Source organism: Pleurodeles waltl, chromosome 6, assembly GCF_031143425.1.
Source record: "Pleurodeles waltl isolate 20211129_DDA chromosome 6, aPleWal1.hap1.20221129, whole genome shotgun sequence".
In the NCBI taxonomy this organism is placed as follows: domain Eukaryota; kingdom Metazoa; phylum Chordata; class Amphibia; order Caudata; family Salamandridae; genus Pleurodeles; species Pleurodeles waltl.
In genome coordinates this window covers 280,452,120-280,469,907 of record NC_090445.1, presented here as the reverse complement: position 1 = coordinate 280,469,907, position 17,788 = coordinate 280,452,120, and the positions used below count along the sequence as shown (strand labels likewise).

Genomic DNA, 17,788 nt, shown 5'->3' with positions numbered 1-17,788 from the left:
GGTATTTGGAATGACTAGCAAGGCCTGTGTATCGCAGTTTACACAAAATGTACGAAATCACATTATAAACGTCGAAGAAAGTATTTACAATCTTAAAATAATATCCAAGCAAGGTTATGTTGAGTTACAAAGCAGTAACATGCTAGAAAAAAATGCTAGCCGAGCATCCTAACTAGTTAAACCGAGTGGAACGTCTAAAATGTATAATTTCCTAAATATGTATCCTTCTTTTTCTCTCAATTGCGGATGCACCCCCATCTTAAATAAAAATAAGAAAAGCCGCTTTTTATAAAAATGGTCCCTTGGTTGAATGTATGCACGAACGACGTAGCGGAATGCCAGACATTGGTGTCTGTTTTCCAAAAAAACATTACGTTTTAGGTGTAGTCTTCTCTCTATGCCTATGATTAAACGAATAGTGTCCCGGCATGCAACACGCCGAACATGCGCGGTGGGAGGAATTGTTAATTCTATTGTGGAGCTCCGGGCGTCGTTCTAACGGTGCGGTGACGGCTAAGGGGTGGTGTGGGCACACCGGGCCCACGTCACGTGCGCAGGCAAGGAGCGTCCGAGGGGAATAAACGTACATACGGACTGTTATCCATTTGCGAAATGATGCGCAAAGGCCCTGAAGCGCGCTCCCGCCAGGCGCCCCATTGTGTCAGCTCTTCTCAGCACTAGGGACCGGAGCAAGGTGAAGGGGGTCCAGGGTAGCGCGGGCCATGGAGCCCGCCTTCCCCCCTGGCATGCTGATGTTCAGCCACCTGCCTCCGGTCACCAGCTTCGGCCGCCTCCCGGGGGGGTCCGCGCTACTTTGCGAGGAGATGACCCTGAAGAAGGAGCCCAGTTCCCCGCCGCGCCGCAGCTCCCCAGGGGGCTTCCTGCACATCAAGCAAGAGGGCGACGGGGGTGGCGGGCTGCAGCAACTCCGCCAGCAGCTGGCCCGGGAGCAGGAGCAGCAGGCCCGGCAGCTAGCCCATGAGCACCGGGAGCAGCTCGCCCAGGCTCGTGAGGACCAGCGCGCTCGGGAGCAGCTCGCCCAGGCTCGTGAGGACCAGCGCGCTCGGGAGCAGCTCGCCCAGGCCCGTGAGGACCAGCGCGCTCGAGAGCAGCGGGCCCAGGAGCAGCAAGAGCAGCGCGCCCGGGAACAGCTGAGCTTGCAGGAGCAGCACTACCGACTGTTCAGCGGCGGGGCACCGCAGGAAGAGGTAGAGGAGGGTGGCATCGTGCAGGTGACGGTGGGAAACCACAATATGGCACAGGATCTGAGCTTAGACAAGGAGGTGAGTCCCCTGAAGTTCTATGATGTTAGACACACCAGACGCTCTAGTCTGTAATGAGAACTCTTAAAATTCTTTAAGACGTCTTTCTTAATAAAGTAACCACGGTCTCTAAAACTGTACTTCGTTTCGAATCATCTTCATGGTATATAAATATATTGCCGAATTTTTCCTCTATGCCCATCTCTTTGCTAGTGTACCTGTAGAGAAAACGCCTCGCTCTGCAAAATGTCTCTTCTTTTTCCTACGCCAGAACAGTAGGTATTCCGCAGGTTTTTACATTTACAGAGTAGCTCAGTACGGGGAACGAGAGGGAATCCTACAAAGAACGGACCTTGCTCTGTTTCTGATTTCGAGATGTAAATGTGAACACCTTTGTTGTTTACTCTCTATGGATAAGCCATTTACCTATTTTCTTCGGCTTTGTCCGTTCGAAAGGACCAACCATATCCGCTCAACTGCATCCTAGTGAAGAAGTAGGATGTTCCAGTCTGCTAGGTCAGCAATGCACAAGAAATACATCCAATCTGCAGCTCAGGGATTTTATTCCTAGCTGCCTCAATGGCAAAGTGGCAGTCATTCACATGGCAGGTTTTGAATTTAATGATTGATGGTTAATAAGTATAGGGATTTGACAACGACATCAATAACTTTGATTTTCATTCTCTGGACATTATAGTGGTACTGCAAAATTAGACTTCTAGGTAGCATGGTGGTAACTTAAAAGCAGACTGGATAATGGTTGCTCTGCAGCAGTGGGACACGTATTGGGTAATGTTTTTTCAAACCATTGGATTGTACTAATACAGCAGATGTAGCTGAATTGTAGGTGCACGAAATTCACCTTTGCGATTGTGCATTTACTTAACATTATTTTTGTCCTATCGAAGTTAAATATCTTTCTACACAATTGAATAACTGCCACACAAAGCATATATTTACACAGGCGCAAAATTCATATAAAGTCGGAACTTGACAATATCTAATTTTCTTAAATTATCTCCTGTGTGCTCTTCAGCGTCGTGTAACGTATCCATATACACTAGAGGGATTCTTTTTCAACTCATTCTTCAGAAAGGTACATGTCCAAATAATCCAAAAACACTTGAACTTGGGGGATACGTGTGAGGGGAGCCAATCCTGATTCATCAGTATCACGTTCTAAGGGCCTTAATTTGGCATCCAGGTCACTTTGCATAATCCAACTGGATATTGTAATCTTGGATACGATTATGGCAGCAACAAAGTGAAGAACCATTTTTAATATGGTGCTCTTCCCTGATTTCCCACGTTCCTAAAGGGAAACATTTAATGCTTGTTGAATGTAGAAGCATTGCTACTAATTCAATAGAGGCACATTACTATCCCCTGCACGATTCTATCTGCTAAGAGACTTGTATCTCTACAGAGTTCATGAAGCACAACATTTTTGGAAGACTTTTTTTTTTTTTTAGTGCGATTTAAGAATTTTAGAAATGTACTGTGTAACGCTGTTGCCAATACCATAGGTGCTCTTCAAATCGTTGGTGGTTTTTCGGCTGCAGTAAGGCTTGTGTATATGCACACTTCTTACTGTCACAACAGGTACAGTAGCACATAAACCTTACCGACCATTACCCCGAAGGTCAACAGCCTACTGCTGTTAATTGGGATAAAATAGGTTAACTGCCCTAATGGAACACAATGGGAAGCTTTTCCTTAACGAAGAGAAAGCCTCACACACTTGTTCATGTCATGCTTCATCATCAGCAACCTCTCCACCGTGGAAGGAGAGTGCCACCAGGGCGAACTTCACCTCCCTTTAATAGTGGTGACCACAGGTATGGTTAAAAACAGAATGTGATGGTATTAGTGAGGATAATGGCTCAGCACGTCTCAACTAGCTGACAGGGCAGAAACATAACAACAACCCTATTTAGAGGGGGCATTCCTCAGGGCTAAGGATCCCTATCTGAATGGCGTACTAACGCCAAAACTTGGCTAATCAAGTAAAAAAACACTCTAATCCTACCTGAGTGATGATACTGGTACGTTGACCCAAGACTATAAGGGGTACTTGCTCCTGGTCCGAGAAGGGGGAGGTGTAATTTGTATTCACACATTCATCAAAAGGTAAGCCTTTCGTCTGCTCCTAACAGGACCCGCTCACAGCTGCTGCTGCCATATCTGTGGACACCACTATTAAAGGGAATACACTGATAGACCTCAAGGTATTTTTTAGTATATCTGGATCCCCTTTTCTGTCCAGTATCGTTTTATCTAAGAACTTCCTCCTGTCTAGGTTCATCAGGAGGTCGAGTCCGCCCTGGTGGCACTAACCTACCAGGGTGGGGAGAGGTTGCAGATGATGAAGCATGACACGAACAAGTGTGTGAGGCATCCTCTTCGATAAGGAAACGCTTACCTTGCGTTCCATTAGGACAGTAATCCCATTTTATCCCAATTCGAGGCATTGGGCTGTTGACTCTTTGGGCAACAGTCTATAAGGTTTATGTGCTACCATCTATACCTGTTGTGATAGTAAAATGTGACCTAGGAGGACGTACAGTGGCCTAAAAAAAACCTCCCCCTTCTGTCCTAAGGGTTGCATTGCCTTTTGCCAGTGAGCAACTGTTTTTCATGGTCCTTAATTGTACTTAAGCAGTGTCTCAAACAAGTGTGTATTCTACAGTTCTTAGTCTCCTATATATTCCCAGATCAATGTCAGATCGCTTCCAATGGAAATCAAATTGCCTATCTCGCTCTTAGTATGCTAGCACTATTCTCCTCATCCTTTTCCTTTCAATTTTTTTCCCTCCCTCTTGCTCTTTCTCGTTTCCTATCCCACAAGTTTCTCCCTCTCCTGTTCCTTCCTGTGCTTGTCTTAAGTTTCCCACTAGCTCATTTGTCAGTGCTGCCACTGCCAGTCATCGGATGAGCACATGGTCATGCGGTGTGGTGTGCTGGCACCTGTAGTCAATGAAGACTCTCGTAAGTGAAATGAAGACTGGATGTATAATCACCCCAAGGATAATATCAAAGCTAAATTTGACTCACCCGTACCCCATTCAAGTCAAAACAAAAGCAGGGCGCTTGTCAGAGCTGTCAAATATTACATTAACTCACTGTTGCATGTCACATTCAGTACAACAATCCTCCAACATTATCAAATATTCCCCAAATCACTAGAAAAAGGCATACCAGAGGTTTCACCAGGAACCCCATAGCCAACTCCAGTGCCACCTTATTTCACACACAGTACTCATGGGTTCCTTTCCTTTCTCCCTAAAAATGGGCTGAATCCTAGCCTTCCCTAAGACAGTGTATTTCTATCCTTGTAGGCCATAAGGTTCTACTTCTTCTGCTTTCATGGAGAAATCGTTGATTAAACTTTCTCCATCGAGCCTCAGCAAAACCGTAATAGGCACAATCTCCTCCAGGCATTTAAGGCTGCCATCGGGTGGGTTGTGGACAATGCCCTTAGTTTAACAGCACCCTCTGCTCATCATGCTCTGACTGGTGTGAATCTTAACTCACCATTGATGACCAGTCTCCTAGATACACATTGCGCATTACATGCACTGAGACTAGCATGAAAAGGTTCACCACCTTTCCCTGACACAGCAATATATCCTAGTAGGATCTTACAGATCTTTTGTCATCTGCAGCAAAGGATAGGGTTCAATGTGTGCTCTCCTCCCCCGTTCTGTTCACTTTACATGACGCCACGAGGTGCACTATATAACAAGTTGTCATTTGCCAATGACTAATCATCTCAAAAACCTCCTTGACACGATCAAACATGGGTGCCTGCCCAGAGTCAAAAACTAATTCTGACCAAGGCTACATTTTTTTTTATGATTGCAGTTGCAGTCACATTAATGTTTGAGTTTAGAGTATGAATCTTATTATCTTCTTGTCTTCCATATCATCTAGTGCAATGTCCCTTGGTTTCTACTTAAACTTATCTGACCTTCAAGGAAAATGTGAAGACCAAGCAAGCTCCTTGTTCTAATTGAACGCGTGTGTGCTTTTTTTTTTTTTTAAGAGGGCCCAGCAGCTGCAGTTTGCTTCCAGGTGCTCCTTTCTGCAAATACGCAATCACAAACCTCTGGTTTTTTTTTTTTCATTTACTGGTCCAAGATTACATTCACGCATCTTAAAATGATTAAAAAAAAATAAAAATGTCTGTCTTAGGGTATGCGTGCATATGTCACCACACCAGGGCAGCATTGGTGTCATGACTCATACACATGCATGTGTTTGTATAACATTTCGCTGGGGCCAGACACTGAACACTATCAGCAAAAATCACTGGCAAACCCAAAAGACAAGACCTGTTGGCTTTGTCAATGCATACTGTGTGTTTCAGGATGCCTTCAAATAAAAATTGTTGTAAAGGTAGTGTAAGGGTTTTTTTTTTTTTTTTTTTTTTTACATTTTTAAATTCATACTAAAGACCCCCAGAGCAGCACAGAAGTACTGGATGATTATTTTGATCTTCCAGAGTCAGATGCCTTGATCTGACTTTTAAGGATATTGAAAAGTATGCAGTTTAACCTCTGATGTGTTGTAATCCTTATCATCCAATATGCAACTCGTCATTCTGGACAGCCTTAATCCTACCAACACGAGTAACTTGTGAAAGAATTTCCTTAACCCACAGCAAAACAAGCATTGGCAAAGCTGATGGGTGTGATGTTGGTTACCACCCTTTTGGCTTTGTCTTGTCACTACTTAGTTTCATCATTGTTTTTGTAAAACTCTAATGCTTTGTGGGCCATCAATCTAAAACACAATAGCTAGAAACAGTAATTATTTGTGGTTAACAAGTGTGTCAGAGACCAGGGCTGCCACCTGCTAGATGGCACTCAAAATAAACCTGCGCTCAGCCCCAAATCAAAGATAATATGCCAAGTATTCAAGCATTGCATGCACAGTAAATAAAAAATAAAATAAAAAAAAGCCACGGAAAAGTAAAACTCCACAGCCAGTTTTAAAATGGAGAACATTTTGAGTAAAATCGGACCAAAAACAATATCCAATAGACGTAAGTAGAGGTGTGAATTTTTATTTATATAAGCGAAAATTGTGACAAAAGAGCAGAAAGTGCCAATGTTAGCCTATTGAAGTGGTAGACCAGGACCTAGGCATGAGTTGGAGCTGCTTGCAATGGAGCCCTGGTTGGATACAACAAGCCATTTGGTCCTGGTGAAAGTGGGGTAGTCAAAAAGTTTCTACGTTCCAATGTATAAAGGGACTTCCTCTTTATTTTCAGAGTTATTGGGAGCCTTGAGCGAGACAAAGCCGAAATTCAGTCTAGTGCTGTAGAACTCCAAATAGAATACTTTTTCTCACAGGTCCTCTCTGAAGTCCTAGTTTCCAAACTGTCTCCTGGCTGTCCAAGCAACCACAGAAGTACACTATTAAGGTACCCAGGGCCTCAAGGGCAGGCAGGCAGGCAAACAGCAAAGTCCAGCAGCTACTGGTCTTGTGGGCATTTCTGGGAAAAGGCCTCTTACTACTTGTTCTGTACCTTTAGCCACACACTGGTCAGCCTGCTGACCCTTGGAGTCTGCTCATTTGTCCCGATTACAAAAAAGAGCTGGTCCAGACCTTCAGGGCTCATCTAAGGTTACAGACAGCAGGTCAGACCTCTTCTGATATTCCACAGGTCCAGGATGGTACCTGGGTTTGCCACATTTATGCCTGACACTTGTTAGTAGGTGGGGGGTGACTCATGGGCACTCCCTAACCAAGGGGTTAAAAGGTTCCCAGGGGCAACCTTACCCACATTTTTAGCAGTTCCTGTTTGTCCTATTGCTGTCAGTTCCACAGTGCCCCTCATTATAAAATCCAGACTGGCAAAACCATCTCCTTGTGCAGAGCCTGTGTATCCACCTACAGGAGTAGTCTAGGTAATGAGTCTCCACATCTGTCCTCACTCAAAACTGGTTGGGGGGGTGGGTGGCTTTACTCCCATTGGAACCACTGCCAGCCACCAAAGGCTAGTGCTTTCCAAGTGCTATCTAACATTTGGTTGTGACAGGTGAGCCCCTTTTGAAGTTAATTATGTTCCTGGGGCCACCTCAACTGTTTTTTCTGCCAGGGGAAGAAACCACTTCCCACTCGCTGGCCATTGCCTCTGCTCTGGGAGCAGTTTTCGCACACCTCTTTCACACTCATTTTATGCCAAGCACAGGCTGTATAGATGCTGGAAAATTAATGCAAATTAGCTTGGAGCAGCGTCCAGCAGGGTAAAGATAACTTTATAAAAGTTACATATTTAATAAAATGTTCAGCTTCACCATTATATTGAATTTATTAAATATTCAAAAGGTCTTTTGAAGCTGGTATGGGTCAAAACCTATAGCTTTAAGTATCTAACTTTTCCCTTGTACCATTTACAGCATGACCATGCAGCAGGAGTCATTTTGGGACTCTCACTCACTCATCTAACATATTCACAGAGCAACCCCTTTGCTCAAATTATTGTCTTGAAAACAATGGTTCATCTAACCACTTCACTACTCAGACCATGCTATCGTAGTTTTGTCTCTAGTAGTACCGGGCTTTGCATTTGCCCAAGATTACATCAATAAGCGTGAATCCCCCCCCCCCCCCCCCCCCCCCCCCCCAAAAAAAAACTCCAAATGCTCTTCCATCACTGATAAATCAAATTTAAGGTGACCTCTGGACCCTCTCAAACTCATATCTTGCAACTAACTCACTGAGTCCTTGAAAATATTTACAGTCATTTCTGCAATTGCATCCCTGCTGTCCCTTGCTTTCTACCATGGAATTGTCCCTTCCTCTCCATGCACACCCATCACACTCCCATCTCAGCTGAAAATGTTGCTTCTTCTCCGAGACCTCAGACATCAGAACTATCGTCTGAGCACTCATCTCTTGCTGTCCTACCCCTTCAGCTTAGCATGTGTATTTGTAGAGTTAATTGATGTTTCTCATTAAACCAAAACTCATAAATAATAATTGTATTAATCTTTGAAGGATGAAAAGATGAGTGGACCCTCTGAGATATGGATGTCAGACCCTAGCACAAATCCCTGCAGTGGTCACATTAGCCTACTAAGCTTCCTTTATGTGCTCCATTTAACACCTACCACATCATTATTATATCACTGCGCCTTTCTTTATGGAGCCTACCACGCTTGACATTTCTCTTTAATCATTTATTTCACACAGACACCTATCTATCTGCTGCAAATCTTCAGTGACTAAGCTACTTACTGTCCTTTTTTCTATTTCAGTGCTCAAATTCTCTAATAATTTGTATCCGTTGCCTTGCTACATTTTTGATTGTTTGTTTTGTGCTTTTATATTTATAGGTTTAATTTTGTCCATCATAGTCACCTTTCTTTTTTTCCCTGTACGTTCTGAATGGTCTACAGCCTTCTTTTGAGTTTTGTCGATCATGGCTTAGGGTATTCCTGTAGTCCAGCTTGCTTGTAACCGTGGCATGTGTGACTGTTTTCAGGATGCGGATTGGGAGCCATTTGAAAATTCTTCCTCCGCATCTTCGGAGTATGGACGCATGAGACGGTGATGGCATTAATTTATACAGCCATTTTGAATTTGCTGTTGATAATGATCCAGCGGTTCTTGGCGTTGGTGGTGTGGAGTGGCTGTCGGTCCTTGCGCCGTTGGCCACCATGTGGAGTCCCACAGTGTAGTGGTCTTCCAGAATGATCAAGATTTTGTTCTTGCCAGTGTTCAGCTTTAGACAGTTAGTCTCGAGCCAGTGGGAGCCTTCAGTCTTGCAGGCATTGAACTTGATCTGGGTACAGGGAATCTTGTCCGTGAGGGAAAGAATGAGTTGTGCATCGCTGCCATTGAAGAGGACATTGATGTCATGAGAGTGGATGGTGCTGGCTAGAGGGATCATGTATGTATATCATCCCATCATTTTGTTCATTTTTTGGCACCCCTCTATCTTTTCACTTACCTGTGCCATCAGGTGGTCAGTCTGACCCATCCCAGGACACTTGCTTTGGCTTATCCTATCATCTGTGCTGATAATATCCAAATCTTCCTCTCATTTCACACACTCTCCCCACTTCAGACACAGATCTCAAAATGCATTGCAGTCAATCAGCACTGGATGGCTGGCTATCTGATCTCCTAAACTGAACCCACCCAAAACAGAAGTTATCTGGTTTCCATCTGCTTTGCCATCACCTGACTGACAAGCCCCAATCAGGGCAAAACCGGTCCTATTTCGTTTGTGTATCAGTTCAGAAAACATCTACCCTGGTAGTTAGGGCTGACCTGTTCATATTGGAGCAGGGTCAGGACTGATTTGCATATGGCTGGTCCAGACTGAGGTGGCATAGTGGGCTAAAGGTTGGAATGCTACTCTGAGCAATTGCTACTAGTTACACATATTGTAATCATTCCTCCCATTACCTTTTGTGTGTTTGTCTTCCAAGTATAGGTGATAAATGATCCATATTTGTATTTCTCAGATAGGAGGTTGAGTATCCGAGGGACAGCTGAAAGCGAAAGAAGATTAACAAGTATGTGGTAGTTTATTCACCATTTGTATCACATTGTGATTGGAATAATTAAAAAAACAAAAAAGGCATTGGATATACTGTGCAGCCAGTTTGCATATTTCTGTCCTTATACTGCTCTGGATATATAGAGGAGGATGATAAATCAGGACTGAAACTCGCTTAGTTTTGCGGGCGGAAAACCAACGGAAGTTTCCAAAGATGTAATGCTGAAGTTCATTGGTATTATGAATAAAGCAGCAGCCTCTTGATGCTGTAGCGTCTGAAACCTTCTTGTTACCCGGTTTAATAATAGTATATATACCCTCTTTTCTTATGAGTGCCTTTTGTATTCTTTTTCTCTGGAACATCTAATTGCTCAGGTAGCATTGGTCACCAGTTGGGTAGGATTTTCCCATATTTGTTTTGATTTCTGGCATATTGTATATTTGGATTTGCACATACCCTTTTATGCTTTTTTTAAAAACGTTTTTCCAGCTGCTGGTTACTGCTTTGCTGACAAGTGGCTGCTGTGCACAGAGATTAGATCTATATTTTCTTTTTTTATATTTTAACTTTCTTCTCTTTCAAATAACCAGTGATTACACAGACCTGGGTATGAATGAACATAGTGTTAGACTTTGCCTGCATCCACACCTGTCCTGCTATTCTTACAATGTAGATGTGGTTGCAGTTTAGCTATTGGTGTTTTGTTGCAGTAATATACTTCCCTTGAATCTATTTTAACCATCGTTGACACATGGCGGTTGAAATATTTTTCCTCCTCTAGTGTGTTCCTTCACAGTAAGTGTACTGATACAGGGACTACCCCTTTTTAGTTGGGTCCAACTGACAATTTGTGTTTTATTGAGCCTTAGTCCATACAGTTCCCAATTTGTGTATATACAAAGAGCTTCAAGAGACGTTTTCTGATGCCTTAGCTTGTCTTTTGTTAGAGACACATCTCGAACTTAATATTAACAGTTATCTCAATTATTTAACTTATGATTCAGTGGGCTGAAATGTGTTGAGTGACACTTGTGTGTTTTTTTTTTTTTTTTGGTGTAGTCTTGGTTTTCGGTACATAGTGCACGTTTGGCAAAGTAACGGCGATGAGAGTTAAACAAAAGTTGTTTTGTGTCGCACAGAATAATTTGTTGCAAACTATTTACTGGAAAATATAGAGAAGAAAGGTGCTACCATGGAAGCGGTCAAGCCAATTGGAAGCATACTCTATTCAGCCCAGATTGATCGGAGGAAGACCTCCTTCGCTCTGCATTCCCAAACTCCTGTGTGGGCCACAGTCACTTGTGTGCTTGAGCTGTGTGTTACCATTGCTTTGCCCTCTATAACAATCTGAAGTGCACATATATAAAGTATGGGCCTATTCTACCGGAGACCTTGGATTACATCAGTATGGGGAGATAAGGGGTGGATGGAGGTTTTCAGGAACTACTGTCCAATACCCTTTTTTTGCCAGTAAGCCAAGGTAATGCCCTGCCTAAAGACTCTTCCATGTATAAGACAGCCTCACTGGTAAAGGTAATCCAGGAAAAGTGGGAGTTCAGGTTGCATGACTTAATTCCTGTGGTTCTTGCCAACTTTTATTTGGCTGGATCTAGGCACGGACGAGATCTCCCTCAGACTGCTGGCCATGGGAGGACTTAATTAAGTCTGCCACTGCAGTTCCCATCTACACATTTTGACTGTTTCTTTACATCACACAGTAATGTTCATAAAAGGAATGATTGTAATCTAGTCCATTTCCGCAGCTCTTCTGACCACCTGCTATCCAACCTGTGCCTTTCTAGCACTGTAAACCTTTACAAAAATCTCTAAATGAACCACCTTAAGAAATACCACAAAAGGACCTGCAGCGCTGGCCAAAGCTGCCAGCTTACTACAAACCATAAACTCTTTGCCTATTGCTCACACTTGTTCACCATCACAGTAAGTGTTGTGTCCAGGAGCATGACCCCTACAACTTTGTTGTCCTCAAACATGATGTGGAAACACTTCCCTCATATAATCAAAACAAAGACAACAGCTTTCCAGTCACACTTAATACACGTTGCATGATACCCATGTAGTGCCTCAGTGCTATACATGGGGTTAGTGGGTGCTACTTAAATGTTAGAATACAATCGAATATTCACTCCCATGGAGTACTGAAACAAGGAAGCATTGGCTACTCCAGTAAGTCTTGTATTTGTGACACATTGGCTTTGCCATTACTGTGCAGTATCGAGCAGCAAAGAAAATTATGTGACTGAGAGGCACGCACACATGCGTTCAATATTACTAGTGGGTGCATCATTCCATAGTAATCTGCCTGCGTCGCTGCACATGCGTAGGTGGACAAAATAAAGTATTTTATGCAACAGACAGAATTAGGTTGGAGTGGGAAATATATATATTTTTTAAATGGTCAGGGAAGAGAAAGCAGAACAAAATAATTTGGGCGGTAGATAGATACTGAACGGGAGAAGCACCACTTAAGGGAGAAATTTGGGTTTAAAGGAACAAGCAGCACGCCTGGGCAGATATTCTAGAGAGGGGAAGTAGAACTTGAAAGCGATAGCAAGAAAACACGACTCGTGTAGCATGCAGTGTAGCCTACAAGGCAGGTTAGTTGAAACTTAAGAGTTGGAAATGAGAAATTGAATGTTAATATGCCCTTATAGTGACTAGCGCCCAAAAGCTGACTGACTCTGGCAAAACACTGCGATACTAAATACTAATATTGTATCTTCGGAAAGGGATCGGCTAGGAAAATATTTAAACCACACTATCTTTAATAGTTAATAAACAATCCAAATCAATGGTGAAGTTAGATTTTTAATTCATACTAAGGTAAAGTAACCTTTAGAAATTGAACCTTTTCACAGTCCCAAGTTCTTGGAGGCTAATTTGGTTTGCTCTCCAGCCAGCAATTATCTTTGAATAGTCGTCAACAGCTGTGAAATGTCTCCCATGAGCAAACCATAGATTGCCCTGAATTGACAGAGATACTTCTGAATATGTAGAGTGAGGCCTGTGGGCATCCAATTTGATGCTACAGTTTCAAATCCTGTTTGAGTGTAAAATCCTGCTGGGTTCACATTTATCACCTCGGGCACACTTGACATGGGAGGAAAACAGGATTCAAAGGCAGTTCTTGTGGACCCATGTCTGATTGCTGAAAGGCTCTGCTTTTGTCCTCCCATACTTCTGTTTCTGGGTTTATTGTGGGTGCATGGACTGTGTTTTAGTGTTAAATGTGAGAGGACACTAGGACTGCTATAGTACTCTTCCCCCCCTCTGCCCCCCCCCCCCCCCCCAACTCATCAGCCCCCCGTTTACTGTGGCTGAAGATGTGAGCCATCTTATAAAGTAGATAGGTTTGGCCTCAGGAACTTTTACCCCATTGGTTAAATGTGATGCTCCTGGACCAGCAAAGAAGCAGAAGAGGACTTGACCTGCTGTTTGTGACCTGAGAGGAGCCCTGAAGGACTGGACATGTTCACTCTTGTACTCTTGAAAAAGTAGTGAACTCCAAAGACGTAAGGCTTAACCCCCTGTTCAAGCTAAAGGGATGATACAAGAGGCCTTTTCCTGGAAGTACTAGACTGTCCAGCGGCACCTGGAATGGGCTCTGCTGTGGGCCTCTGCCTGATACCCTGTGAGTCTCTAAGTGCCTCCTCTGAGTACCTTGCGGTGGAGGGAGGTATTTAGAAATGTACTCTTATAGTGGTTTCGGACTTAAAGGACTAAGAAGGTAAAACATTTGACAAAGACCTGATTGGTTGATTCGGCCCACACTCTGTCACTGTTATCTTCAAATTGCATCTGAATCCTGGTCTACCTTGACTATGATTGGCACATTGCACTTTCTGGCCTAGTTACTAACTAAAACTTCTCTTCTCCACGTTTCACATTTTGTTTATTACATTTTACTCTGTTTTTCTAATTCGGTTTTTATTGTTGTGCATTTTTGTAGTCCATAATTACTTTACACATTGCCTTAAGTCTGTCTGCTCTGTGCTATTAGGGATTAAGCTTAAATTAAATTAATTTAGTGGCTTTGTGGATTTACTCTGACACGGTTTGTTGTGATTATTCCGTGATCTGTAGTCACTCGCTCCAAACAGTAATCCAATTTCTTACATAGTGGCACTGTTGATCAGACAGCAAGACATAAAACCAGATAATGGTAGTGGAAGAGAGAGCAATGACATGTTGCACTGATACTCATTCTTTCAATTCTAGTACTTGTATCAGGCATGTAAGTAAATTTGTGTATTACATTACACCCTACAAAATACAATAGCCCAAACATAAATAAGGCCTCAACATGAAGCTCCCTGCCGTGTCCTACCGGGATGTCTTTCAGATATTAGAAGACACACCTCACCTGTCATATGGCGGCATGCTTCATCATGGATGTTTCCTTTTACCTGGTTAGGTGAATACTATGTGGATGGACGCAACCAAGTCTGAGGAGCCTGTTTTTTTTTTTTTTCTTCCCTTGGGTGCTCATAAAAAATAAAATTAAAAAAAAAACTGGAAATTATTGCAGGGTTTGAAACTGCACCAGCACGCCGTTATTTCGATCTGGCCTTAAAGGAAGTCTGGATTCAAGCAGTATTGGGGAAAATTCTTCCTCGTCAGCTGTTCAAAAAAATTGGTAAATGCTATTATTAACAAAACATCCGTGCTCAAGCATAAAGATACTTTGTCACGCAGATCATATGGCTGGGCAGTTCTGAACGAATACAAGACTCTAAAGTGCCAAGCTTACTTAGATGTGGGATGAGCAAGGCAGCTAAAAATTGATTTTTTTGCATTACCTTTTTGGCCATCTTCCAGGTGATATTAAAAGGAAAGTATTGATAAAAATGGAGGCCAATGAGCGTTGTCGACCGTGTAGCACCAGGAAGGTAAACATAAACTGTTTGTGTCTGTCGAGCATTTACAAGTAAGAAGACAGCTATTGAAAGTCCCTTTTAATCAGCAAGGGATTCGGACATGCAGGCAATTGATAACATGTTTATCATCGACATAGGCAATGCTGAACTGTTGGTTTACGAAATTTTGACCAGTTGCTGGGAAAAAAATGATTGATATCAATGCCTGCAGTTAAAAAAAATAAACAAATGAAAATGTGCTTTGCCTTCACACCTTTAAATTGACACATTTACGCTTCAAGTTTGGAAAGATGTATTGTGCACTTTTGCATGTGTTCTAGATTTTTATTTTTTTATATAAAATATAGATTTTTGGGAGTTTTATTGAAGAGAAGTAGCTAAGGAAATTAACTGCTTCTTATATGAACTTTTAAAAATGTTTATAAAGATTTCTAATGCTATTAGCATTGAAGATTTGAAATGGATGCTTGGTGAAAAACTATGAATAACTTAAGGGTTTTATTAACTGTACAATAAATGTTGTCGCTTGAGGAAGTCATCCCCTATGCCCAAAAGTGCAAACCCCACTGTATCTGTAATCTGATATCCTAATATGTCTTTGATTTGAGGAAGTATCTCCGTCCAGAAAGAAGGGGTTGCGGGGCAGTCCCACCAGATGTGGTGAAAATCACACCCTTTTCCATCATGGATCAGTGGAAATGAGTGGTGTGTTTTTTTTTATTTTATTTTCTTTCCCCCCAGTTTAGTATGATGTAATTACCAGTCCAACAGTATTTTGTAGTGTGCTTCCAACAGGCCCATTAAATGATTTGGGATATCTCTCCCGAGTTTGTGCCATTTCACTTCAGTAACGTTTTCCACGGAATATGTTCCCAGAATGTGATGTTGCAGCTTTGGGGTAGAGAGTGTAGTAAGGAATAGAAGAAGGAGATGTTCCCCCTCCTAGAGGCTCCTGCTCATCCAATAAATTGTTCGATGGTGATTAATTCCTGTGTGGCGGCTAATCTGACTTTGGGTTGTAGAGCCCAATGTCTTAAATGTGTATAATGATAATGTTCTGTGTGCGGAAGTTTGAAGTCTCTTTGGCAGCGCCCAAATGTAAAAATGTCCCAGTTATGGAAAAGATCACTTAGCATATGGCATCCCCACTCCTTTCCAGGTGTTGAAAGGTCCAGGTTAAAGTGCTGGGGGAAATGTCGGATTATAGTGTAATGGCGTATAAATTCAGTAGAAAAGTAGTCTATCTTGCTGCCTTTGTCATTTTGTCCCATATTTTAGGTGGTGTTCTGGTTGGGGTACTGGGGTACCATTACTCCAGTCAATCCATCTAACAAACTCACATAACTGCGGCTCAAATTAACTCATAATATAATACTAAAACTGTACTCATATTTCTCTATGCTAATCCACCTCTAATTTCTTTTGGGTTCTGGAGTAGCGTCCCGTCAGCGGTAGTAAGAGCTATATAAATACTATTACAATATAATATGTGTTGTGTGGGCGATCTGCCCATGGTTTCCCTAGTGGGAAGGGTTATCTGGGATGTACTGTCACCCTGAAGTGTAATTTTTTTTTTCTTTAAACAGTGTAGTGTAACTTACGTTTTAAAAAAAAAAAACCTTCAGAAAGCCTATTACGCTGGTTGGGTAACCATGCTAAAAATCACGAGGCTAATTAATTGTGACTTTGTTCCTCTGTGGATTTAGCCCCTGGCCAGCTATCTTTGCTAAGTATTGCATATTAAAGACCGAGGCATGTGTCGCTAACCATGTATACAGATCCCAATTTAAGTAATATGCTATTTATTACCATTGTTTGGGGTTGAGGTGTATAGAGCAGGGGTCTCCATCTTCTTCAGTAATAAGACCTAATTATGTTCAGTGAAAGTCTTTCCGAGCTACTTGCATCATTTAGGTTGTACACATCATACAAGATGGCATTAATGGCCACCCTCTGCAAGATTATCTGCCGTGCTCATCACAGTGCAGGATTGCCAGCAGTAATTTAAAGGCATTATCAAGTTGGAACGCCTTTATAAGGTTCATGCATAATACCACAGCTGCAAAGTCCCTAGCCATAGGGCGGTAATAGCAAGGTACTAAGACTCCCAATGCTGCATGATTTATCATCAGTTTTAAATATGTTCTGGAAATGATGGGTTCCGAAAAAACACATTCGTCTTAAGTACACACTTTTCAGTTTTGGTGTAGAATCATTAATTCAACCAAGCAAAAGCTTTTCATTTAGTATGATTGGCTGCACAGAGAAGAACTACTCCTTGGTAGCTGCAGATCTACAAGGAGATCACAAGCTACTTATTGGAGAAGCCGACAAGGCCTCTCCGGTTAAGACTAATGGCCCCTCTCCGCACTCAGCCATGGTAATACTAGCCTGTTACATACACACTGTACATCTGCATAGATACTATGCATATAAAGATTGGGCTTAAAGTCTGGATTTTGATGACGAGGAGGTGGTTCCTTAGAACTACAGATTTGTGAAATCCCTAACTACGTTGTTAATGCCACAGCTGGGTTTAATGAGCTAGAGACAGGCTGTCTGCGAGTCTTAGTCACTGTGATGGGTGATAAAAGGGGTTCTGGGGAATTGTCCTCTGCATTTTAATGGCTCGTAACACACAGAGGAGGGACTTGATATCTCTTTGCCCTGCCAGTGAGAGCCTGAAGGCTTGCAGAGGTGCCTTGAGGTTCAGCAAACAAGGTCTCTTGAAATGCTCCTCATGGCTAGGTGGTCAGTTGAGCCCTTGAGGTGATATCTGAATTTCTGATGGCTTGCACAGAGTTAGAGCTGGCTGAGTGACAGTGTTTTGCAAGGGCAGGCAGTATTAGATAATGTGAAGGGCAGCAAAGGGGTCTCAGGCTTTGATAACTCTCTTGCCTATGAAGGGACTGCAGAGGTTAAAATGCGTTGAGTTGATAGTGGGCTGAGGGTGTTCATTGAAAGGCGGAAATGCAAATTCTCTATGGAACCATTTATTGAAACTGAGGTCAGATTCAGTTTCTTTCTTTGAACGGCATCACTACTTGCAGTGTTCTTGTACGTTCTGCATGGAAGCTCTTAAGGATCGGGCTTTAGTATGGGGTTTAAT

General features: G+C 42.6%; 1 protein-coding gene across 1 annotated transcript in view; it reads left to right on the top strand.

Moving 5' to 3' along the window:
• Nucleotides 1-413: 413 nt before the first annotated feature.
• Nucleotides 414-17,788, top strand: part of ZNF281 (zinc finger protein 281) — a 56,581-nt gene continuing 39,206 nt past the window's right edge. The window contains exon 1 of the mRNA XM_069238060.1: nucleotides 414-1,283. Within this exon, the coding sequence (XP_069094161.1) occupies nucleotides 723-1,283 (561 nt within the window). The 5' untranslated portion in view covers nucleotides 414-722. The remainder of the gene's footprint in view (nucleotides 1,284-17,788) is intronic.